This window comes from Neophocaena asiaeorientalis, unplaced genomic scaffold, assembly GCF_003031525.2.
Source record: "Neophocaena asiaeorientalis asiaeorientalis breed wild unplaced genomic scaffold, Neophocaena_asiaeorientalis_V1.1 scaffold104, whole genome shotgun sequence".
Classification (NCBI taxonomy): domain Eukaryota; kingdom Metazoa; phylum Chordata; class Mammalia; order Artiodactyla; family Phocoenidae; genus Neophocaena; species Neophocaena asiaeorientalis.
This window is the reverse complement of record NW_020175679.1, coordinates 2,049,425-2,073,168: the sequence shown is the minus strand read 5'-3', so window position 1 is coordinate 2,073,168 and position 23,744 is coordinate 2,049,425. Positions and strand designations below refer to the sequence as shown.

At 64.4% G+C, this 23,744-nt stretch overlaps 2 protein-coding genes across 3 annotated transcripts in view; one reads left to right on the top strand and one right to left on the bottom strand.

Moving 5' to 3' along the window:
• The window catches only part of NKD2 (NKD inhibitor of Wnt signaling pathway 2), a 28,009-nt gene extending 16,236 nt beyond the window's left edge, over window positions 1-11,773 (top strand). Inside the window, exons 4-10 of the mRNA XM_024731981.1 lie at window positions 6,744-6,804; window positions 8,001-8,128; window positions 8,454-8,549; window positions 9,267-9,414; window positions 9,753-9,837; window positions 10,326-10,453; window positions 10,626-11,773. Coding sequence (XP_024587749.1) covers window positions 6,744-6,804; window positions 8,001-8,128; window positions 8,454-8,549; window positions 9,267-9,414; window positions 9,753-9,837; window positions 10,326-10,453; window positions 10,626-11,260 — 1,281 coding nt within the window. The 3' untranslated portion in view covers window positions 11,261-11,773. The remainder of the gene's footprint in view (window positions 1-6,743; window positions 6,805-8,000; window positions 8,129-8,453; window positions 8,550-9,266; window positions 9,415-9,752; window positions 9,838-10,325; window positions 10,454-10,625) is intronic.
• A 3,362-nt stretch (window positions 11,774-15,135) lies between these two features.
• SLC12A7 (solute carrier family 12 member 7) overlaps window positions 15,136-23,744 on the bottom strand; it is a 28,826-nt gene continuing 20,217 nt past the window's right edge. The window contains exons 19-23 of one of the 2 annotated variants that reach the window (XM_024731988.1): window positions 23,540-23,671; window positions 22,855-22,962; window positions 21,372-21,550; window positions 17,683-17,816; window positions 15,136-16,619 (exon numbers count right to left, since the gene is read on the bottom strand). In XM_024731988.1, coding sequence (XP_024587756.1) covers window positions 16,528-16,619; window positions 17,683-17,816; window positions 21,372-21,550; window positions 22,855-22,962; window positions 23,540-23,671 — 645 coding nt within the window. In that variant the 3' untranslated portion in view covers window positions 15,136-16,527. Of the gene's footprint in view, window positions 16,620-17,682; window positions 17,817-20,666; window positions 20,807-21,371; window positions 21,551-22,854; window positions 22,963-23,539; window positions 23,672-23,744 lie in introns of those variants that run through there. The other variant, XR_003001360.1, reaches the window with a different exon arrangement.

Here is a 23,744-nt window from a genome sequence, read left to right as displayed (position 1 = left end):
CTCCTCCTCCCCCTCCTTTCCCCTCCCCCATCTCTCCTCCTCTCTCTGACTTCCGGTGTTGTTCTCCTCCCCCTGCTTGGACTCCCATCCACACTGGGCCCCCCTCCTACCCCGCCCTGCAGACATCTCATCTCGGGACTCCGGAATTCATCCAGTCCAGGCTCTCAGAAGCGGCCTTGAACTTACATCCCATGGGACTGTATTTCCAGACCCCAAGATGCTCTATGGGCTTTAGCTCCTGAGCTGCAGGGGGGCTGCAAACTCCTCTGAGTGGATCACCCTGTATTTTTACTGTTGCAAGATCAGCGGTGGGACCAGAGCTGTTCCTGGGGGTGGGTGCGTGCAGCCCGGCTCTTGCAGGGGGACCATCTGGGTTCTTGAGACAGCAACGTGTCCTCGGACCCTCCGCAGAAAGGAAATTGGACTCAACACACAGAGCTAGTTTTCCGTCCTCTGGGGAAAACTGGTTCTCAGAAACGCAGGCCTGGCGCCCCCTCGGAGTCTAAAGAATCCACTGTGGGGGCAGACGCGGCTCTCAGTCTGCCCTCACGGTTTGCGCTGTGACCCTGGCTTTGGAGCGGGGCTGCGGTCTCCCCACCCCTGAGGCCGGAGGAGGGGCCTGGTCGCAGCTGGGTCTCTGGCCAGTGTGCATCCCCGTCTGTCCCCTGTCTCAGGAGAAGGCCCTGTGGTGAGCGTGTGCGTGGGCAGTCACTGCACCGCGGCCTCACGTCACTGGGAGGAAAGCCGAGGCCGCGCGGTCGGCGGCTGGTTCAGGACTCTCAGCCGCCTCTCGGCTTCCGGACGGTGCCGGGCTTATTCTCGTCCCAGGGCCCACGACTGTTACCTTATATGGAAGACGGGTCTCTGCAGATGTCATTAAACTCAGGATCTAGAGATGAGAGATGGTGCTGGTGGTCCAAACTGCCACCAGGTGTGTCTCTGTAAGAGGAAGGAGGGGGGCGGGGGTGCTGACCCAGAACGGAAGATGCACCCAGGAGAGGCCGCGTGGCCACAGAGCGGAGGTTGGCGGGAAGCGGCCACGAACCCAGAGACGCTGGGGCCCCGGGGAGCTGGGAGAGGCAGGAGGGACCCTCCCTGGGGCCTCCGGGGGAGCTCCCTGCCACACTTATGGCCCCAGAACTGGGAAGGGCTACATTTCTCTGTTTTAAGCCACCCAGCTGGTGGCCATTTACGGCCGCCCCAGGACACTGACACACTGTCCTCCGGGCCCTGTGACCCTTGACGGCTCCTGTTTATTGAAGCCCGAATCCCCCAGACCCCCGCGCTAAGCCCTGGTGAAGAATCTGGGTTGAATCAACCTGGGTTTTTGAAGGAAACACAGTGCAGGGTCATCTGTTTGGAAAAGAGGAGACGCCTGCCCTTCCTGGAGCAAAACAAGGCCTGAACTAACCCCAAGGGCTGCTGCCTGGAAGGGCCTTGAGTTTTCCCAGCAGCATCGGTGGGGGGTGGTGGCGGAAGGCCGGGATGTGAGCCCGCGCCCGCCCCGAGGCTTGTCAGCTGCCGAGGACTCGCCACAGGCCCGCGGCCACGCCAGGACCCCGGGTGGACCCGGGTTCAGAAGCCAAGCAGCCTGGTGGACGCCGGGCAGCCTTCACGGCCGACTGCAGGGAAGCAGGTTCCCATGCAGGTGGGCGGCCACAGGAAGGGGCAGCCGGGCCAGAGTGGCCGGGGAGCTGGGCTGCAGGATCGACCAGGAGGTCCCCCTGGGGCCTCGAGTTTGCAGCGGATTGTACGGTCCTTCCAGGATGCCCAGCATGTTCGTCAAGAGCAGTTTCTAACCAGACCCTTTAACAGGCCGATGAGGAAGCAGGTTTGTAAAGGCCATCTTTTCACACGCTCCGCCCAGTTCACGGCTCCGTGGGAAGAGCAGAAACTCCGGCCGCACCGATTCCCGCGGGGATCTTCCCGGGAGTCGGGGGGCGGAGAGCCTCTGCTCCATCAAGAGTGTGGGGTTTCCAAGGAAAACAGGCGGCCCCGAAAACCCGGGAACATGTTTCCTAAGGTCGCAGAGCCACTGAATTTTGAAGGAATATGTGAATGTTGACATTTGGAAAGCGGACGGTGTTCAGGAGGTGATCGTTTACGTCACCAAAGGTTTCTCCTTTTCAATCAGCCAGACATCCCCACATCCCCTTAAACAGGAGCCCATCTCCTGCCCCGCAACCAGGCTCGCGTGAGGGGTGGACGGCCCAGCGTCGACAGCTCTGGTGGATGGAGGGGGCACCCTGGCCGTGGGAATGTGCGGCCAGACCTCTTGGCTTTTTCACGGGAAGCCAGGGTCTGAGCTTTTAGGTGGTATGTCCCAACACCTGTGTGCCTGTAGGCCTCACCTGGGCAGATGGGCTGTCCTGGGCCTTTCAGCAGGATCTGGCCAGGCCAAGGGCCGCTTGCTGGGAAGGACCGGGAATTCCGTTTTGTGCCGTGGCTCATGGAGCAGATGTCCTCGGGAGTCTGAGCTCAGGACAGAGGTACAGCAGGGTACGTGGCCTCTGGGGGCCGTGGCCCATGGGCCTGGTGGGCTCCCCCGAGAGCCCCTGTGGGTGAGAGAGGCACGGATGGGACCATGGGGACCCTGCAGCGAAGGCCGTGGCCACCTGACGTTGACGTCCAAAGAAGGACAGGGAGAATAAAGCGTCAGGATGCGTGCGCCCTGGTGCCGTCCCAGGGGGCCAGCAGAGCGCCTGGCGAAAGGAGGGCCCAGCGGATGCCGGAGAGTGAACGCAGATGCTGCAGGGGCGAGGGGGGAGCTGCCCCTGCCTGGTGCCCGAGGGGGTTGGCAGGGGCTCAGGCCCTGCATGGATCATAGAGCATGGTGATCTTGTAGGCCCTGCTGGCTGATACGGGAGTCCCGGGGCCGCATGGGGATGCAGCCCGTCACCAGGAGAGTCAGGAGGTGGTTGGTGCCGAGGACCATCCAGTCAGGTGGGGAAGCGGGAAGCGGGAAGGTGGGGGCCGGACCGGAAAGCGAGGTGAGGGTGGAGGATTCTGTATGCAGGAGGCCGGGGCTCCTCTGGGGGCGCAAAGGGGAGCGAGGGGGGAGGTTGACGCTGGGGAGGGCCTGCAGCCGGGGCTCAGAGCAAGGGGGGTGCATGCCAGAATGGGAGGGGCATCCCAGGAGGGGTGGGGTTGGACCGCCCTGGGGAAGGCGCTGCGGCAGAAGCGGGGCCCTTGAGCGGGGCCATCAGAAATGGGGCGTCTGTGTGCACCCCGGTCGCGCTTGAGGGCCCTGGTTTCTGGGCCACTTAAGCGGTCGCCCTGCGGGGAGTGGCTGCGCATCTGGTCAGCAGCCCTGCGGGAGGTTTTATATGTTGCAATTAAAGCCCTTGGCCCTTGTATTGAGCCAAAGTGGTGAAGATTAAAGGGCATTTTGGTGCAACCAGGACGGATGTGAAGGCACCCGTCGCGGGGAGAAGCGCGGTTACGTTCCCTGCAGCGCTTTCTGTCCCCTGATCGCCGTGCGTCACAGCGCTTGTTGTCGACTCAGATCTTAAACACTGCGTGTTCTAACATTGGGGCGTACATGGATGAACCGTATTTCAAACGTTCTGCACGCACAGCTGTATCAGGGAAGGAGCTCATGACGGGCTGTCGTATCCGTCCTGGCCCGTCGTGTCCTTACTGTGTCTGTGATTGTAGGGGAGCAGCTCAGGGTCCAGCCAAGGGTCTGTGCAGACCGTTTCTGTCTTGACCCTCCCCCAGCCCAAAGCATTTATCATCTTGTCTGTAACCAACACAATACGCCGAAAGCAAGTGCTCAAACTATTTTAAAACAAAAAAATGGGATGAATGTTTGAACTTGCAACTTTTTTAAGCTCACACGTAGAGGACTTGGGTGGGTCTTGTTTTTCCTTTGACCTCTCAGCCGAGCCAGGCAAGTGATGTGGAAACCCTGGCTTCCTGCCTGTCACTCTGGCTCCTGGTGGCCGAGGCTTCCGGGCCAGCCGCTCCACCAGCCGTGCGCCCCGGCGCTTTCCCAGAAGTGCGTCTCGGGGCCTCAGCTGTTGCACCCCAAGACTGGCTCTTCTAGCAAGAAGTGCTATGCTCTGTTGCCAGCTGACCTGCAAGCCTCCGGCACGTGGTCCGGAAGCCACCGCTGCTCCCCACAAATGCCTGGAACCTCAGCTTCATGACTTATTTTGATTTTACAGAAAAAAATTTAACCAAAAGTCAGGTTTTCAGAAAAAGTGACTGGAAGTCACCTTAACGTCCACCCGGGAGAGAGCTCAGCCCTGTCTTTGGGCGGGAGAGGACCTTGTGAGCCCGGGCGGTGCGTGTGCAGGGCGTTCACAGGACCCCAAGGACGCTTGGAGCTATAGGCGAAGCGGGTGCTTTCGATGCCAGCGTGCTGGGTGGCCGAGGGAGTGGCGTCTTAATAATCAGGTGACTTTACTTCTTATTGAAATAAGTTCACTGCCCACCTGGCGTGCTCAGAGAACTATGGAAGTAGCCTTATTCTGAAGGGTGTGACGTGGAGGGGGTTAAGGCAGGGGATTAGGAGAGAGGAAGACGCCAGGGGCACCTGTAGGGGCTCTGGAGACAGGCGGCAGGGGTCCCCCTCCTTCCTGGGCCCAGTGACACCGGCTCCACCCCGCATCCTCCTCGAGACTCCGTCTGGGCAGCGATGGCCCCTGCACCGTCCGGGTGCTCCCGCGACGCCCACGGCCGTCAGAGCCCCAGGCCATGTTCCCTGATGTCACGTGCGTAGGGGCCCCCAGCACAGCCGGGATCTCACCCAGAGGAGCCCGCGCTCTGTCCCTCGGCCCCGCCCTGCTGCACCCGCGTTCCTGGGGAGACCCCAAGGCCTGGGGGGGGGTTCCCTTCCCCACGCAGAGCGGGACATCTGGGCCGGTCCTCACTGAACGCAGGGCAGCGTGTGCCCAGAACAGGAGGTGTGCGTTTGTCTCCTCGTTCCCGTGGACCCAAGTATCTTAGGGTGTGTTTGTGGTTTGTGTTTGTCATCAAGGCCTTCTTCAAAGTAATCAGTTTGAAAATCTGGGTGAAAGCATTCTAGGTGTTTTTCGTGGGTTTGTTTTGATTTGTTCTCACAAAGAACAAAGCTAGAGACGCAGAGCTGTGTTTGAGGATGGCCTGTGTCCCCTCTCCTCCTGCCGACGGACACGGCCATCCCGAGGGCACTGGTGGGCCTGGCGCGAGGGGCTGGGTCTGGCTGGTGGCATCAGGCCCCTAGATGAGGAACCTGGGAGCAGGGACCAGTGTCGCAGCCGCGTGGGCCGAGCCGGCACGGGGCTTTCTGCTGTTCCGGTGGTGGCTGGGGCGCCTCGGGCCGGCAGAGGCCCTGGCACTCACCGGCCAGGGCAAGGATGCCACCAGGCCGCCCCCGCGGGGCGCAGGCGTTGTGCTCCCCCGACGGCGGCCCCCTCTCCCTGCCGCCCAGTTGGTCCCACACGTGGTCCCTCCCGGCCGGGCCTGGTCAGCACCCTCTGAGGCACCGGCATGGGGACACTGCTTCCCACCCCCAGTCCACCTGCGTGACAAGGCGACGGAGGGACAGTCTGACCCAACACCACCACCACGTGGAGATGACGTCAGGCCTGTTTGTGGACAGGTCGGGGCTGGTCCCCAGCCACTGCCCACAGCCTGAGGGGCAGCGGTCGGAACCCTCCACCATCCCCTGCGGGGCCCTGAGCTTGTGGGGTGTCAGGCGACCTGGCGGGGCAACCCCACTGGGCCTCGTGCCGAGTTGACTCCAGCCTGGGCCTGAGCCCTTGGGAGAGATGAGGGGCCCCAAGTGACCTGGGCCCCAAGTGACCTGGAGGTGTGATAGAGCCTTGGGACCCAAGAGGGCCGTGTAGCCAAGCAGCCCTGGGGGGCCGTGTCCTCACACACATCTGAACGTTGCATCCTTGGCCGGGCTCTCAACAGCTCTGTGGCTTTGGAGTCAGAATGGAAATGTGGGGGACAGAGACGTCCGTCTGCCCAAGAGTCACCTGGGGAGACACCCGGGTCCTGGGGGCGGCGCCACGTGACCCGCCACTGGGACGCTGGATGGAGCCAGGATCCGAGGCAGCTTCCCTGGCCGTGTCGCCCCTTCTTCCCGTCTCTGTGCTCTGACTTTTGTGGGCTGTCTCCACGGGCCACGTGAACTTCTGTAGTTTCCTGGCTGAAACACCCTTTGGATACGTTGGAAGTCTTGTCCTGTTTTTCCGTAACTGGTCTTGGGATCGGCCCTGGAAGCCGGGGGGCTTCTGTCTGTGCCCTTGGCCCGGCCGCCCTGGAGGAGATGCCGTCCCCCTGCAGCCCCGGCCCCTGGGTCCGCGGGTGTTTCGGGGGCAGGTCACTCGGGTTCTTGCCCGGCTGTGACGGGAGATGCTGCGTGCGGGCCAGGGAGCAGAGGGCAGGCGGCTTCTGTCCGCAGCCCAGGCTTCTGGTCTGTGCCCACCTCTCACAGCAAAGGCCAGGCTGCAGCTTCGTTCTCACTGCGGCTGCACCCTTGGGCAAAGGCCATGTCCCTTGTGCGGGGCTCCTGTTGAAGCCCCGGCGCTCTCACGGGCGCCATGTCTCGTCCTGGAGACACTTCTCATGGAACCAGACAACATCCAGGGATGTGCGTGTGTCTTTAAAAAACCTGAGGTTTAGTGAGTGTGGAGAGGTTGGTATTTCTAGACCAAGAACTCTTGGCGCCCGAGGAGGTGGGGTCCGGTTCCGGCACCCGGAGCTCATGCGGGGGTGCACACCGTCTGCCCTGTCCTCTCTCCCTGCAGGGGCTGCCTGGCGGGGACCCCAAGGAAGGACCTTTCCGGGACGACCCGTGTCCCCTAGAGGGTAAGTGCTGCTCTCCAGACCTCACTGACGCCACACCGTACCCCAGGCACCTGCCCCCAGGACACCCTGGCGATGGGGACCACCCACGCCCCACGGTCCCCGACCTATCCCACCACACCCAGGCCAGCCCTGGCTGGTCGTGGGTCCCCAGCGGTGGCCGTTTGCAGGTGCAAGCCAGGTTCCCCGGTCTTAAAAGCAAAGTGTTCTGAGATGTGCTTAAAAACACATGTCACGTGGGCTCCTCCGTGGAGCAGATGACGTGCATTTCGGTCTGGGGGTTGGGGAAGCAAAAGGCGAATCTCAGGGCCTCTGCCCGTCCGCGTCCCTGGAGTCCCGCGAGCCCGTGGGCGGGGGGGCAGGTTCCGCACACGGGCGTTTCGGTGAATCCACGGGTCACCTGTGGTGTGATGCACCGCATAGCGTAAGGCTGTCCGAAGTGGTCTGCGTGCAAAGCGTGACCGCCCTAGTCACCGCCACACGTGCATCTGCCGTGGAGTGGGTCCCCGTGGCGTGTGACAGGTGACCACCAGGCTTGCCCGAGGGTCAGGTGCCGGGTGAGTGTTCTCTGCATTACGTGGGCGGGGAGGCTGACCGCAGGGCTGCCTTCGGAGGGGCTCCGCGAGCCCTGCCCAGGAGCTCGGGCCCCGGGTGTCTCCTGGCAGCTGCGCATCTCCCCGACGTGCCCGGCTCCTGTCCTGGGGAGTAAGTGAGCCTGGAGCCCAGGGAGCTCCTTGTCCGTCGGGCCCGGAGATCGCGGAGGGGGCTGCCTGGCGCACGGGCAGCCTCCCAGGCTCTGGTGTTGCGGGCTGTTGGGAAACCAGACCGTGTTGCTGGGGAGGGGAAGCCAGACAGCGAGTGCAGCAACCCTCCCGGGGGCCCCTCGGGCCGGGCTGCCTGCCTGTGGGCCTGCAGGGCCGCCCTCTCCCTGCCCCAAGCTTCGAAGCCACTGCAGCCAGGGAGGCAGGAGCGCGCGTCCGGCCACGGCTCACTCCGGGGAGGGCCGCCCTGGCCTCCGCTCAGGTCCCTTGATGCCGCGTGTTCCAGAAGCCCAGGCCCTCAGCTCAGACCCGTCTGGAGAGGTCACAGGCCCAGCGAGGACGCGGTGGCCCCGGGGCCACACCCCCTCCCCAGCCCTGAGTCAGCCCCCGGGCCAGGCCAGGGGAGACGGACCCGCCCCACCCCTCTCGTCCCTGCAGTGGCACTGCCGCCGGAGAAGGCCGAGGGCCGAGAGGGCCCAGGACAGCTCTTCGGCACAGACGATGGAGAAAGGGCAGTGAACCGCGAGGGCCCCCGCGGGCCGGGCAAGCGGCGCCTCAACGTGGACGTAGGTCTTCGCCCGGCTGCCCCTCCTGCAGGCGGCCAGCGCCGGGGGAGGGCGCGTATCGCGCTCACACGGGGTCCCTGCGCCCTGCAGCTCCCACGCGGCAGGCTCTGCTGGGTGGAGGTGTCGCCCTGCCCTCGGCCAGAGCTGGCCAGTGTGGCCCCAAGTAATTCAGGGGACTTGTCGGGCACCAGTGCCAGCACCACGGAAGTGATCCAGGAGTCGACTGTGCAGACCTCTCAGCTCCCCAGCCCGCCCGGGGTGGGGGTCAGGGCCCCGGCACGAGGACGAGGCTGACCCTGGCTGCCTGTCCCCGTCACCCCTGCAGGCGCTCCAGTGTGACGTCTCGGTGGAGGAGGACGACGGCCAGGAGTGGACGTTCACGCTCTACGGCTTCGACAACAGTGGCAAGGCCACCAGAGAGGTGACACGCTGCGTCTTGCATCCCACGGTCCCCGGAAGGGCGCTGGCCGCAGACAGACAACGATGCCTGGGTCCCCACGATGGGGACAGGCTGAGCCCCCTCCAGGGCGGCGGGAGAGGCTGGCACCCTTCATAGGACAGGCTTGTGGGGGGCGGGAGGGGAGCCACCGCAGGACCCAGGTCACCGACAGAGCCGGCTGGAGTCCGTGTCCCCTCCTGCGCCCGGCCGCTGTCTGTGTGGTTCCTGGCAGAGCCCCGCACGCCTGTCTCTGCCCCGGCCAGCAGCCCCTCCCCTCCGCAGGGTGGTGAGGGCCCCAGGGGTGCCCCCGGCGCTCCGCTCTGCTGGCTTGTGTGTCCAGGAGGGACAAAGTGCCTCTTGAAAGGAAGCAGGCACGTAGGATGACTGAAGTAAGTGTGTCTGAGTTAAAAGCAGAATCTGATAGTTTATCTGACCGCTAAGTCTTTTGAACATAGATTCGGTTTGAAATTTAAAAGGTCGGAAAGATGTGATTCCAGCAGGGCTGCTGGCTCAGGTCGCATGGTGCATTCACAGGACTGAGGAAAGGCATCTCAGATGAGCTGTTTCCTTTAGCTGGGCTCTGCTGGGATGCCGGGTGAATAAATCAGGCGGGCAGCCTGGAGGTGGCAGCAGGCAGTGTGGGTTGGGCCGTCCTCCCCCCCGTCCGCCTGTGTCCACGACGTCCGTGCCCGCCCTCAGGACATGTCCAGTCTGATGCACACCATCTACGAGGTTGTCGATGCCTCGGTCAACCACTCCTCGGGCAGAAGTAAGACCCTTCGAGTGAAGCTGACCGTCAGCCCTGAGCCCTCCAGCAAGAGGAAGGAAGGTCCCCCCGCCAGCCAGGGTGAGGGCCTGGGCTCCTGCAGCAGCTCCCTGCTCAGGTGCCCTGAAGACCCGGCTTACACGTCAGCCCACCCCTCCTCGCAGGCAGGCTTCCTGCACCCCTGCCCCCACACTGCATCTCCCCAGGGCTCCCACTCACCCTGCTGGGGGGTGTTAACTGTGTCTACTGTTCAGTGCCCCCATCACAGAAAAAATCTCTATGGCCTCCTGAGCATGGAAAGCGGGGCCTGGCACCTGGCGAGGGCTCGAAGCCGTTTGTTCAGTGAAAGAATGAGTGCGTGGGTGCCTGAGTGAGTGAACGAGTGGGTGAGAGAACGGGTGCCCGCCTGCCTCTTTCAGACCGGGAGCCCACGCGATGCAGGATGGAGGGGGAGCTCCCCGAGGACCCCAGGGTGGCCGACAAGAGGCTGTCCACGCACATCAGGTGAGGGGCTGGCGTCCAGCCCTGCCTTCCTGAGATGCGAGCAGCCCAGCCACACTCCTGCGTCCCACAGGCCTCGGGGGCTGTCCCCTTGGGGTGGCCCGCCAGGACGGGCACCTGGGCACAAAGGCCTGGATGCGGCCAGGGAGCCCCGGTCCCTCCCTGCCATCGGGTGGGTGGCCGGCACTCGGGCTGGAGCTGGGCGCTTCCAGTGTCGTCTGAGAGGCCGTGGGGCTTGAAGGGCAGCAGGCGTTCGGCCTCCGGACCCTCAGCCCAGCTGCTCCTTTGCCCTACGGCTCCACTCACTGGGGCGGCAGCCACGGAGCCCCAGCTGGCGTCCTAGGTGACGCGAGGACAGCGGAGGACACTGGGTGGGACCGTGGTCCTGGGGTCCCCTTGGGCCCTGCTTGTCCTAGCGCCCACCCTTTGTGGGTGGGCGTGCTGCTCAGAGCATGAGAGAGCAAACCCTCGCCCCCACCACGCTCCACCAGGAGGCCCACCGCCGACCCCCACCCCTGCTCCGAGCGGGGGCCCTACTGTGTGGACGAGAGCACGGAGCGGAGGAACCACTACCTGGACCTGGCGGGAATCGAGAACTACGCATCTAAGTTCGGACCAGGTGGGTCCTGGAGGCTGGGCCCCGGCGCCAGGCCTGAGGGTTCCGGGTCCCTGCGGCGACCCCAGCTGGGGTCCCGAGTCCCAGAGCGGGCCGTTCAGGTGTGCGGGCAGGACCGGGTCCGGGTGGGACGTCCCAGGCCCCGCGAGGGGTCTCACGGGTGCCGTGTCTGCAGGGTCCCCCCCGGCGCAGGCCAGGCAGGAGCCCCCAGCCAGGGCCGCGCACCCGCAGGGCCGGTCCCGCTCCCAGGAGTCGGATACGTCTCAAGGCCGCGCCGGGCCAGCCCGCGGCGCTGGAGCACGAGGCGGTGTGGGAGCTGCCGCCCGTGCTGCTGGGCGAGGCCTGCGCGGTGCCGGCGGTCCAGCGCCACGAGCACCACCACCACCACGAGCACCACCACCACCACCACCACCACCACCACCCGGCCTAGCGGCCCCGCCGGTGCCGGGGACCCACGCGGAGGAGCCGCCTCCCTCCTCGGCGAGGAGCGTCTCACGCCAGCGGCGTCCCCGTCCCGAAGCTTTCTGTGTCATCCATAAACACATTTGTACACTTGGACGCCCGCCCCTGCTTCTGTCGCGATACCAAAGCAAGGCCCACGGGGTCGAAGGGATCCTGCTCGGACGGCCTTGGCGTGTTTTCCTCTCGGAGCCCCGCTGGGGGCGCTTCTCCTGCGCGGCAGGGGGCGCGAGGCTTGTCACTGGCCCCGGGGGGCCGGGGGCTTTGTGGTTCCCGTGGCTCATCCACCCTGAACCGGGGAGGGGCGGCTCAGGGGGCAGTCGCTGCTCGGGGCCGCGTGTGCGATGGTGAGTTCCAGTGTGCGAGGCCGGCACGGATCACGGGGGAGAAGGGAAGCGGCCGGAGTCCAGAAAGGCGGAGGTGAAAGCCAAGAGGAGGGGCGGCCAGGCAGGGCCACAGGTGGTGCCGCCAGCATCCTTAGACGCAGACGTGGCCGGGGGGGCCAGGGAAGTGTGGGCGCCCCCGAGAACCACACACACATGGACAGCTGGACAGGAGGCGGGCAGAAACCATTGAGTGCCGGGCGCAGCCTCAGCTTTGGAAGAGCACGATTCCCTTCGGGAGGCTGGGAAGAGGGCCGCAGGCGAGCAGGAAGCCTGGGTGTCCTGGAGCCTCGGCCCACGGATCCCCCCGAGGCAGGACGTGCCGCTGCTCCGTCTGAGGTGAGCGACTTGTGAATCGGTGCAGCTGCTTTTGTATTTGCCTCCTTGGCACTGTTTTTAAGGATACAGCAAGTTGGTGGTTGATCTGTGATTGAGTTATTCCCCAGTCATAATAAAAATACGTGCGTTTTGTAACATGTCACACCTTGTTTTAAAGTGAGTTTTCAGTCGAATCGGTCTGTTTCCCTACACCAGCGTGTGGCCACGAGTGCAGACAGCTGGCCGCTCAGCCGGGACAGGCCCACGGTGCTCGGAGAGAGCATGTCCGTCGCTGTTCATACGTTTGTAGAAGTAAAATTAACGCACACACGGCTCCGCATTTATGCGTAACTCTTCCCCCACTTTACTGCTCTAAAAGAGCAAAATAAAACCCTAAGCCTAAGATTGGGTTCCTGCTACGGGGACACTTCACGCCTCTGTGTGGGGCTGAGCGGGCTGAGGCTTACGTGGAGATGCTGGCCCTTTGTGGATGCGCCCCGTCTCCATCGCCTCCGCCCCCCTTCTAGGCGCCGTGTTCGTGGCTGCTTAAAAAACCCCTCTGGGCTTCCGAGTAGCTGGCGTCTCCGTGAGCTGCACCCGTGTGCTTAGGGAGGCGCAGGCGTCCCACACCTCAGGGCTCCGGGGGTCTCAGGAGCAGACGCAGGCCGGGCCCGGCTGGCCCAGAGGCCAGCGACCGGGTGTGGCCCCGCGCAGACGAGTCCACGCTCCATTCTGTTCTCGTGAACCCAGCTCCGTGTCACCTGCCCCTCAGGCACCAAATGTTGGCCCCGACCCCGGTCCCTTCCTCTGTGTGCAGAGCTCCTGCACCCGGTCCCCACATGAGGGGACTTGTAATCCCAGCAGACCCATGCGGCCCTGCCACCGCCCACACCGCCCTCAGGCGGAGCTCGCTGGCCGGCTGGGAGTGTGGTGAGGACTCAACTTCAGCCCGAGTCCAGACCCTGGCTTTCAAGACAAAATGTAACTGAAATGCCATCGAACGGACCAGAAGCTGAGAGTGTGTGTCTGCTGCCTGTGGATCCGTGGAGGAGAGAAGCCCACCCTCCCTGCCACCAGTGCGGGTCCCGGACGGCTGAAAGGGACAGACAAGCTGTTTGAGAGCAGCGACGAAAAACATCACTCATGAGAACACAAAGGGCGCCGTGTGGCCGTGGACACGTTACTAAACGTCCACATGTGGAGAACAGCTCGTCTCTCGTGGATGCAGCGGCTTGACCTGGGGCGGGGCCCCGGGACCACATGCGTCAGGGGAAGCAGATGCCCTCCTGGAAGAAAGGCTGTGAGACAGAGGTGGACGGAGTCAGCGGAGCTGTGTCCAGCCTACTTTGGGGGCAGCTCCTGCCCGCTGGGCCTGGGCTGGGGTGAGACAGGGAGGAGGCCCCAGCGCCGAGTCCACCAGGGAAGCCTCGTGGTGACTGGGCAAGTACAGAGAGATGCTTTCTGTAACAGAAACAAAAAGCCTCATTACTTATTTAAGTGTAGATTTGGCTACTGGATGATCCCGGAACTGGACCAACCTGTGTCTCACTTCGTAAGGAGGCCCTCCCGGAGAGTGTGTTGCCGGAGAAACCTGGCACGAGCGAAGGTCTTTGCGACACTAGGGGGCGTGGGCCCTCGGCTTGGCCACCCCACCTCCTCCCTCTTGCCCCCTTCCCGGGCCCGTGCTCTCGGCCGCTCCGCTCGTGCGTGCGGCCCCTGCCGGCCCCCGAGCCCGGGAGTCTCTTTCCTCGTGTCCCTCTGAGCACAGACACAACGTTGTCACTTATGTCTCTGCACCCGGGGCACCTGGTGTGGGATGTGGGAGGAGACCCCGGACCCCACTCCTGCTCCCAAGGCCACTCTGCCCCATTCCCTCACTTCTGCCTGCAACCCTCGTGCTTCTCTGCACCTGAGATGAGCCCCGTGCCCCGACCCCGCGTGCCGGGCCGGCCTCGCCCGTGCCTGCTGCCTGCGGGCCCCGTTCCCGTCTGCTCCTGGGGGACCCACAGCTTGTCCTGGGACCAGGCTCTTCACGAGGGAGCCCAGCGAGCACGGAGGGTGAGTGAGGGAGTGAGTGGGTGGATGAGTGAGTGGACGCCGCCTGCCACCACCAGACACAGGACGGCTGCTGCCCAGTCTGAGCCTGGAAGGATGGGGAGGGCGGTGCCCGCCACTGGCCATCGTCCGAGAAGTGGGACCCAGGGCCTCGCACGGGCTCTGTGAGCCACAAGCTCCCACCGTGCGTATGCCCACGGCACCTCTGTCAGGGCTGGGGGTGGCTGGGAGTCACTGCCCCAGGGGGGGCCAACCAGGGACGAGCCAGCGCCCCCAGCTGCCTCTTCGCCCTCCGAAGCGCCTGGCGCCGAGTCTGGCGGGGCTGCATCCCCACCGCGACCCCAGGTGCTCCAGGCTGAGGGTCCACGTGCACCGCGGTGAGGGCCTCGACCGCTCGTGCCTCCGCAGACTCGGCGAACAGCAGGTGGGAGACACAGTGGGGCGGCCGGGGTTAGAGCCGCTGCTGGCGTCCACGGCGAGGGGGCAGCACAAGGGGGGCGCTGGGACTGAGCAGGGGTCGGACGTTGCCAGGGAAACCGGGGAGGCCCAGCCGCCAACACGGAGGTGGGGAGGCAGCCACCGGGGGCAGCGGCCGGGGAGGCTGAGGATCCACCACCTCCTTAGAACATTCCTCTTCACCCCGAACAGAGACCCCGTGCCCACCGCGGGCCCCCAGTCTCCACCCCTGCCCCTGTGACTGCACCGTCGGCCAGTCTTGTCTCTGGCTCTGCCCACCCTGGACGTGTAACGGGAGCATGACGGTCGTGCCGGCATCTGTCTCACAGCAGAATGTTCTCGAGGCTCAGCTGTGTTCCAGCACTTCACCCGTCTCAGGACTGAGTCACGTGCCGTCACGCGTGTGCTCCCCGTGCTCGTCCCCGTGCATCAGACGACGGGCGCGCGGGCTGCTCTACAGCAGGGTGGTTGTGAGCGCTAGGAACCGGCGCTTCCACGTCTGCTCGGGCATGCGTTCCTCTTGGCTTTTACGTCCAGGGGTGGGACTGCTGGGTCTCCTGGCTTCACACACTCAGGAGCTCCAACACCGTCCCCACAAGCGGTTTCTCTCCGTTTGGGCAACACTCGTCAGTCTTCCTTTCTTTGGTCACGCCTACATCCTCGCAGGCGGGAACGAGCCCGTGTCAGGACAGAGGGCCCCTCGTCACACTCTTTGCCGATTCCGCCCTGATAGAAATTACAGGTGGAGTCGTGTCCGCCAGCAGCAGGATTTCACTGCTGTGCTGCATACCCAGCCAGCGGGGGACACGGGGCAGCTCCCTGTTGACAGCAGCTGTGCGTGTTCTGGTTTGGTTTTTACTTCTTTCAGCCAATTCACGTGATGATTCTTTCGCCATCTGAGGGTGCTTTGGCTGATCAGACCTGAAATAAACTCCTCCAAGAGAGGGGGAGGGGGAGCATCTCCAAACGTTTAATTTCTATGCTGAACGAGTCACAGGAGATCCTTCAACATACTCAGATTTTATACAATTTTATTCTTCTACTAACAAAATCATACAAAGGACCTAAAAAAGGAAAACATGAAATCAACTTTAAAATGGCTGCAGTTACGGTTACACAGTTGACAGTATGGAAAGGATGCCCCGTGTAGACGGACACAGCAGGAAGCAAGTGGAGGGCGCAGGCACCTCCGTTCCATGTGAGCCGGGGTCACGTGACTTAGGAGAGGGACTGGCGGGGCCCCTCCCCAGATGCGCGACGGGTCTGGAGGCCACTGAGGTGGCTTTCACTGCCTAACTCAGCACTGACCCAAGACCCCCCCCACTCCCCAGCCCAGCTGTGGCATTTGGCACACGCTGTGGCCGCCGAACGCTGCCCAGCCACCCCTCAGAAGCGTCTGGAAGCACACGCTTAGCCCCTGCCTCACCTGAAATCCATGCACCAGGCTGATTCCCTTGGGAGCCCATGGAAGCCAGAGAAGGCCAACGGCTGGTCTGTTTGGAGCCCCTTTCACAGAAGCTATCTCCTTATGGTCAACTTTTATCACTCAAACTCCCCCAGGTGTTTAAATAAATAAATAAGCCATCGGGAAAGTGAGGCACAAATTACTGCGACAATATACAATGGACGTGATCACGCGTGTAAAGTGCAAACAGTCCAGGATCATTGGAAGGTATCGTGTCAGTGCCCTCGATGTCGCTGGCCCCACCTGTCAGTGCCCTCGATGTGGCTGGGACCACCTGTCAGCGCCCTAAACACAGCTGGGACCACCGTCGGCGCCGGTGGGAGGGGACACACAGGCTCAGCTGACAGCCGGGTACTGTAGCTGCTGACGCCACAGGCCCTCCCGTGGCCGCAGCCTCGTCCGTCTCTCCAGCGTGAAGTGTGGAAACTGAGATCACAGCGGCAGGCGCATGTCAGATGCTAAAGCGTGTGGCGCTCCCAGCCCCGAAGGCTCCCCCTCTCTGCCTGCGGGTTCCCGGGGCATAAACGCAGGCGGACACCCAGCTGGGAAGTCCCGAGGCCTGAGCCCGGGCCGCCGAGGCTCAGCCTCAGTCTGTGCGGCTTCTCGCAGGCACCCTGGCCGGGGGGATCTGAGTGAACGTAACTGCACGACAGCCCAAAGATCCAACCCAGGGAAATCGATTCTAGAATCCAAGGGGCTTCCCACCTCCTCTGTCACCACGAGACGGCCAGCCACGTCCCAGGTCACGGCCAGCCTCGCCGGGGCGGGGGGGAAGGGGGGCACGAGGGCTTCGCGCCTCCCCTCGGCCGCGAGGAAACCTTGAGTCACGTGCCGGCTCTTGGCCTGGACAGGAGAGCCCCCGGTGGCATTCGGGTGCTGGTCAGCAAGCATCGCGGCGCCATCCGCACACCCACCGGGCACATCCCCGGTGCGGCCGAGCGTTAGGAGTAGATGGTGACCACCTCCCGGCCGCTGCCCCTAACCAGGAGGACCCTGTTCAGCCCCTCAGTCAGGACCTCGAGGAACTCCATGTCTGGGGGCACCGAGTTAAGGACAAAGCCAACCCAACCAGGTGCGTGGCTGAAAGGGTGAACGGAGCACCTTTACCGCCCAAGAGCCCACGTCCAGTTAGGCCTTGGCTGGAGAAAGAGGCGAGGACGGGACAGGGAAGGCCGGGACCCAGGGCCTTCAGAGGAGGAGACGGCCAGTGTGAGGGAAAGAGGGGCACTGACCCTGCCAAGGAGGGACCTGTCCACCCCCAAGACCCTGGATAGGCAGGGGAGTCCTGGTTACCGCGAGGCACAGACCCGTGAAACGTGTGGTCAGCCTGTGGCTCAGAACCCGGGATCAGGCTGCGTGCCTCCTCCCGCCTCGTCCTGCCCCCGGAGGCCCGACCTGTGACCCCGGGGCCAGGATGACAGCCTGGCGCCCCCGCCAGGGGGCTTCAGGGCACCTGGTGCCGGCAAGGGCTTGGGGGTGGAGCCACGGCTCTGCCACGTCCTGGAGACGGGCAGGAACGGACCCGGCCGGGCGGGAGCTCAGAGCCCAGCGCCGACGAGGACCCAGAACCGGAGCTGCAGCAGGAAGGATCGGGGTCGGTCATAAGGTGACTCCTCCGCCGGGTCGGTCTCTGAGCCCACGTGCTCCTCACACACCACCCTGATCCAGGGGCCACTGTGATCCTCGTGGAGGCCCCGGAAGGGCCCCTCCTCAGTCACGTGTCCACACTGCCCCTCGGCCCCACTGCTCACGCCCGAGGCGATCAGGGGCGACTCCTGGGGCTCCCCCGCCCGGCTGCCCTGGGGCCCCAGCAGCTCAAACGTGGGAAGGAGAAGCACACTCGCCTGCTGGCTCGCGGCCCCCTGCCGGCCACGTGGGGCCCAGGCAGCCGGCAGGAACCGCCCGCTCGCAGCCTCTGCGTGTGCCTGCCCACGGCCCCGCGGGCGGCCCGGGGCCAAGCGGCTCCGGTCCGGGCCACCCGAGCTGGCCGCCCCGCCCGACGTCGAGGGCCCTGCGGCTCCTGGCCCCTGGCCCGGGTGTCTCCGCTGAGCAGGAGAGGAGGGGGTGTTACCCTGCTGCGGCAGCGATGCCCCGACGTTTTTTTTCCCCCTGCCGGTTTCTGGGGGGGCCCGGCATGTTCAGCAGGACCAGCTGGGCATCCTGGGACTTGTCAAGGACGACGCCGTTGAGCTTCACGGCCGTGTGCATCCTCCGCACGTTGGACTGGTCCCTGTGGGGGGAAGACGGTCACTCAGCACCTCCAGCCGCGGTCCCGGGTGCCGGGCTCAGGCCCCACCCTGCCCGCTCCACTTCCGTCAGGAAGGGCGGGTGAAAACAGATCAGACCCGCCACCCGGAGCACCCCCGGCACGGCGATTGCACGCGGAGGCCAAGACGACGGCCGGGCGCGTCAGCCTCTGCTCCCCAAGCACTGCCCCTCGGGCGGGAGCAGCCCCTTCGACGGCCCAGCGTGCACCTCCAGGTCACAGAGTGTCTCCCGTTGAGACCCCTGCCCTGCAGCTGAGCCTGCCCTAAATGCTGCCCCTCGCTGCTTCCAACGCAGGCTGGGGCTCAGGGGCTGCACAGAGGGTGAGCGAAGGAGGGCCCAGCCCTCCACCCGCTCTGGAGGCCCCAGGTCCTGGAGCAGAGCCAGAGGTGCTGGCTGAGTGTGTCTGCCATGAGGCCCACCCCCGGCTCTGTCCACCCGGCCGACGGCTGAAAGACGAGAGCCCCCGCCCTTGGTGACCCGGACCCTGTGCCCGTATGCTCACTGCCTGCCCGGTGCCCACACTCCTCGAAGCGGGCGGGGCATCCACTGTGCACCGGTGGTTCTCGAAGCGTCCCGGGCAACCAGGTCTGGCAGCGGCCCCCAAAGCAGGATCCCCAGGGAAGCAAGACTGGGGACACCAGGTGCTCAGGCACCTGCGTGCTCGTTCCCCCCCCTCCCCAGGTCCCTCCCCAGTGAGCTGGGTTCCAAGAAGCAGGGGGCAGACCCCCCGGCTGGGAAGACCCGCCTCACTGCACCAGCACCCCGCCTGCGCTGGGCGCTCCAGCACCACCGCCAACTCTGGGGCCGCACACAGGATACGTAGCTCAGAGGCCACCCGTGCCTCGGACATAAGAGGGACGGGCAGATGGGCAGACATACAGACAGAGGCCGCCACACAATGGGTCAGGGAAAGGCCCCCAGGCTGCATTCCAGGCCACAACCTTTGATCAACACAACCCTTAAGCCAAATAAATCCAATTACAGCCTCCAATCACCAAGAGGGAAACAGGGAGATGGAGCCCTTGCTTTCCTCTCTTCAATTTATCTGGTAAAATTACAGGTTGGGTCTCTGTCCACAGCAGTCAGGGGTCTTTCGTTACAAGAACTGTGAATCAGTTGCCAGGATGGACCACAATTACCAGTGCGTTTAGGGACAAGGCGATCCCAGGAATGCGTGTGTGACACTGAAGGGCCTCTCAGGGTTAACAGTCTGTAAACGCTTATAATCTTAAAATCAGGAGTTTGGGTGTGGACAGACCCGCAGCTCCAAGATGACAGGCCCCGTGGAGGTGAGAGAGGCCCGCCCGTGGGGCGGGACAGCCCGTGTGTCCAGGAAGTTAACGGAAACCTGCACTGCCTCCACAACCGGCCACGAGGCCACCAAATGGAAGCCCGTGGCCGTGTGCTGAGCCTGGAGAAGGGCTTCCCACACGGGGTCCTCTGAGGCTGGGAACTGCGGCTGGGGCGGGGGCCGCCCGGGGCGGAGGAAGGCTCAGTGGGGGCAAAGGTGGAAATCCAGACCCTTGGCTCCAGAGGGAGACACGGAGGAGGCTGGCGAAACAGAGAGAGATGCCCACACGCCCGGGGGCCAGCGAACCCGCCGTAGGGCGCCCACCGTGGGGAGCTTTTAGTTGGGCACGTGCCACTTGTGGGCCGACCTCCAACCTTCCGGGAGCCCCTCCAGCCCAGCCCGAGGAGAAACCAGACGGGAGTGGGGTTCCGTCTGCCGCTTGCACCCTGCTGACCCCCGCCAGCCGCACGCGGGGCACGGGCCCACGGCTCACCGCGCCTTTTGGGGGGGGAAACGCACTCCTGTGTCCACAGGTTTGTTTCTTTTTAATTAGGAGGCTTTACTCGTAGGGCACTTAAAGGTCGTGAAAACACGGCAGGAAGTGCAGGACCCGGCCCAGCGCTCCCCGACCCATCTGCACGTTTTGCTCCCTCAGTGTGGGACGCACGCGGGTTTCGGGGCTGGAACGGGTAGTGCGCCCCGAGTCCCGAGGCTCCACGGAGCACGCTGGCCGGGCTCCCACGGGAGGGACAGCAGTCCGAAAATCGTGGGGGAACAAGGGGTGGACAGATGCACAGACAGACAGCAACCCCAGGCGGGCCCTGGAGGCCTGGCCCTAAGCCTTCAGGGGCCGGCCACGCAGAGGTTCATCCACATCCCTTCCCACGAGACTAAAGGTGGCGGCTTCCTCTGGGGCAAAAAGGCACCCGGTGCTGGGCAGACAGGAGGAAACGCCGTCCTGGACGAGCTGAGATGAGGTCCGAATCCCCAGCCCCAAGGGATGTGGGTGAACGATCGCTACCAGCTACCCCAGCCCCAAGGGATGTGGGTGAACGATCGCTACCAGCTACCCCAGCCCCAAGGGATGTGGGTGAACGATCGCTACCAGCTACAGGCACAGCACACGCTCTGCTCCGCTTGTAGAGCCGCTCGGGACTCACCTCCCTCCAACCTCAGTCCTCACGTGCTACCCAGAGAAGGGATTTTGGGTGTGTGCCCTGAGCCGCTCCAAACAGAGTGAGCAAACTAAACAGGAAGCTACTGAAAGCCACAGTGGGCGAGTGCCACCTGCACCCGGACACGCGCACGTGGCCCAGGCACATGTACACGGACACGCACACACAGGCCAGACGCATATACAAGGACATGCACACACACCCGGACACACACGCATGGCCCAGGCACATATACGTGAGCACGCACACACACAGACACGCGTACGCGGCCGAGGCACACATACACGGACACGCGTACACACCTGGCTGAGCACACACACTGGGACGTGCACACACATGTACTCACGGGCACACCCACACATGGGGCCCTGCACACACACGGACATGCACACGTGGTTCACGGGGGCTGTGCGTGCAGCGCATGCCAAGGCAACCACGTCTACGAGGTCCCGCGTAAAGGGGGTGACTTACAGGCTTCCCCATTCTCTACATGGAAGAGAAAACAGAGAGCACGTTACTTTAAGTGGAAACACGACACGCGCTTTGAACTGCTACTCGGCTCACCCCCGGCTGCCCCTCTCATCTGACTGCGGCCCTCAAGCACACTGAGCCCTCGGGCCCCCTCGGGCCCCCCAGGTCCTGCCGATGACTCAGGGCTCCAGGGCTCTGCCCCACCACCGAAGACCCGGGAGATACTGTCCTAGCCTCCCACTCGGGACCCCGCCCCAGGTCCAGCCACGCCACCGACTGGCGCCTGTGCCAGCTCAACAGCACAGCCAAGAGCCGAGGAGCGGGACGGGCCCCGGCCCGACGGGCAGCCTGGACGTCACCGCGGGGGTTCAGGCCTGACCCCCAGGTGCTGGGACACCCACCAGGAACACTGACGGTGGCACCGCCGCCAACCCGCCACCCGTGTCCCCGCTGACTGGCGCTGGAAGGAGGCTGCGGCCCGGGGCCGGCTCCGGCCTCTCCGAGGCTGGATGTGCCCGCCGCTCCTCGCGGAGGCAAAGGGGCCCCTCGTGGCTGCGGGCTGCTGCAGGTGGACACTCACGGCTTCAGGCTGAAGAGGTCCTTGAACCCGGACACACTGGTGTCCTTGTTCCGGTATTTCTCGGCGACCAGCTTCTCCTTCGTCCAGGTCATCTGCACCTTGTCCAGCGCGCACGGGGCCTGGGTCCTGGCGGCCACGGCAGTGTGGGAACTGGTGTTCCTGTCGTGGATTAGCTGAGCCTGGAGTGAGAGCAGGACAGTGACCAGCCTCGCCGTGACGGCAGAAGCCCAGCCCGGGGGAGGGCGCTTGCATGGGGAGAGGAGCCGGCCAGCCCCGGGCCCCACACAGAGCACAGCCGATGGGGCCTGGGGACGTCTGGACCGGCCCTCCCAGGCCCCTCCTCCTGGGCTTCCAGACCAAACCCATCGTTACATTTCTGTCTCCTCCTGTCCCAGCTCTGAAAGCCCCTGAGAAAGGACCTCTTCAGACGTGCTGACGGGAGATGTTGACATGCATGTCTCTGCAATGCACGTAGCCCCGCCCCCCGCACACACAGGCTCTGCCTCGACCTGCTCATCCATCCATAGATCCATCTGTCCATTCATCCGTCTGTCCATCCGTCCTTTCCCTCACCCACACACCCATCCATCCAACTTTCCATCCATCCTTCCACCCATCCACCCACCCATCTATCCATCCTTCCATCTATCCACCCATCCATCCATCCTTTCCCTCACCCACCCACCCATCCATCCATCCATCCTTCCATCCATCCTTCCACCCATCCATCCATCCATCCTTCCATCCATCCTTCCACCCATCCATCCATCCATCCACCCATCCATCCACCCATCCATCCATCCACCCACCCATCCATCCATCCATCCATCCTTCCCCTCACCCGTTCACCCCCCCCCCACTCATCAACAGCAAAGGGGCTGTCAGGGAGCCCACATCCTTGGGGTGGGGCTGTGAGCGCCATGGAGTCTGGGGAAGGGGAGGTGCAGGGGGAAGGAGCTCCCATGTCACACGAGGTGCCCGGGAGCTGTATGCAAAGACGGCAATGACGACAGCTATGAGCTGGAGGCCTGTGGCGGTGAGGGGTCAGGGCCCCCAGGAAACCGCAGCGGCCTGTGTGGCGAGGGCGAAGGTCACTCGGGCAGGGACAGGGTCGGGCCGTGCAAGACCGCGGGGACACGTGAGCCGGGACAAGGCTGGGAGGGGTGTAACGAGTCGGTGGCTGCTGGTTTGAGGATGGAGGGACAGGAGGAGGTGGCCGGTCGGGATACGATATAAGAGAGGCGGGGCCGTGCATGAGCAGGACGGCCGGGCAGACACGGGCCCTGACCCCGGAGGCCTGTGAGGGCGTGACCTCGAGCCACGTGGCGAGGGGAGGTGGGGGCAGAAGCCGTGCCACCAGCTGTTCACAAAACCAGGTGTGGGGACAAAAGCTCGAGGAGGCCTCAGGGACACTGTCCCGACGGTCACACGGGGTCCGGGCAAGGACGGGCCAGTGCGGCGCCGGGGGCCACACCCCACGCACCTCCCGCTCCTGCTCCGTCTTGGACAGCCGCATCTGTCTCAGCATCTGCGACCTCTGCTCCATCACTAGCGTCCGCTCGTAGGTGAAGGCCGAGATGTCGTTCTCCACCTACGGGTGCCAAGGCGCACACGCCGGTCACCACTCACCCCCCGACCCCAGCGAGCGCGCTGCGGGCCTGGGGGCCCCCGGCGTCCCCACCCCTACGTGTGAGCGCGCAGCTCACGAACGGACGCCCTCCACCTGCCCCGGGACCCACGTTCACTGACACACGACACACCCACGAGAGGGAGGCACCACAACCGTGGGCTCTGGACGCAGGCCGGCCCACACGCGCCCCACGGGACAGACCGTAACCCTCCCGCTGGCCCCGGAGCTCAGATCCCCCAGGAGGCGGCCAGCCCCGTGGTCAAGCCCGGTCCAGCCGGGTCCTCCTCCCGTGAACCCACGACCCAGTCCAGCCACGAGCAAAGCATCAGGCGAACCTAAACTGAGGGACTCACTACACATCGCCTGACCCTCCTTGAAGCTGTCGAGATCACGGAAAAGGAAGGAAGGAACCCGAGCCGCCGTCACAGCCAGAGGACAGAGAAGATGCCGCGACGGCCCAGCAGGCCGGCCCTGGGCTGTAAGGGCCGTGGGGACCCTGCAGGTGAGAGCTGCGTCCGCCCGTGCCCGGCTCCCTCACCATCTCCACCACCTCCACCTCGGCGCTGATACGCAGGTGGTACAGGAACGTCTGCAAGTCCTTCTTCATCTGAATGCTGTTGTCGTGAACCTGGGCCACCGTGAAGATGCGCATCTGGCACCTCCTCCACACCTGGGGGGCGAGGAGCGGTCACTCCTGCCTGCTGTCCACTCCCTTCCTGTGCTGCCCCTCCCCCGTGACCCCT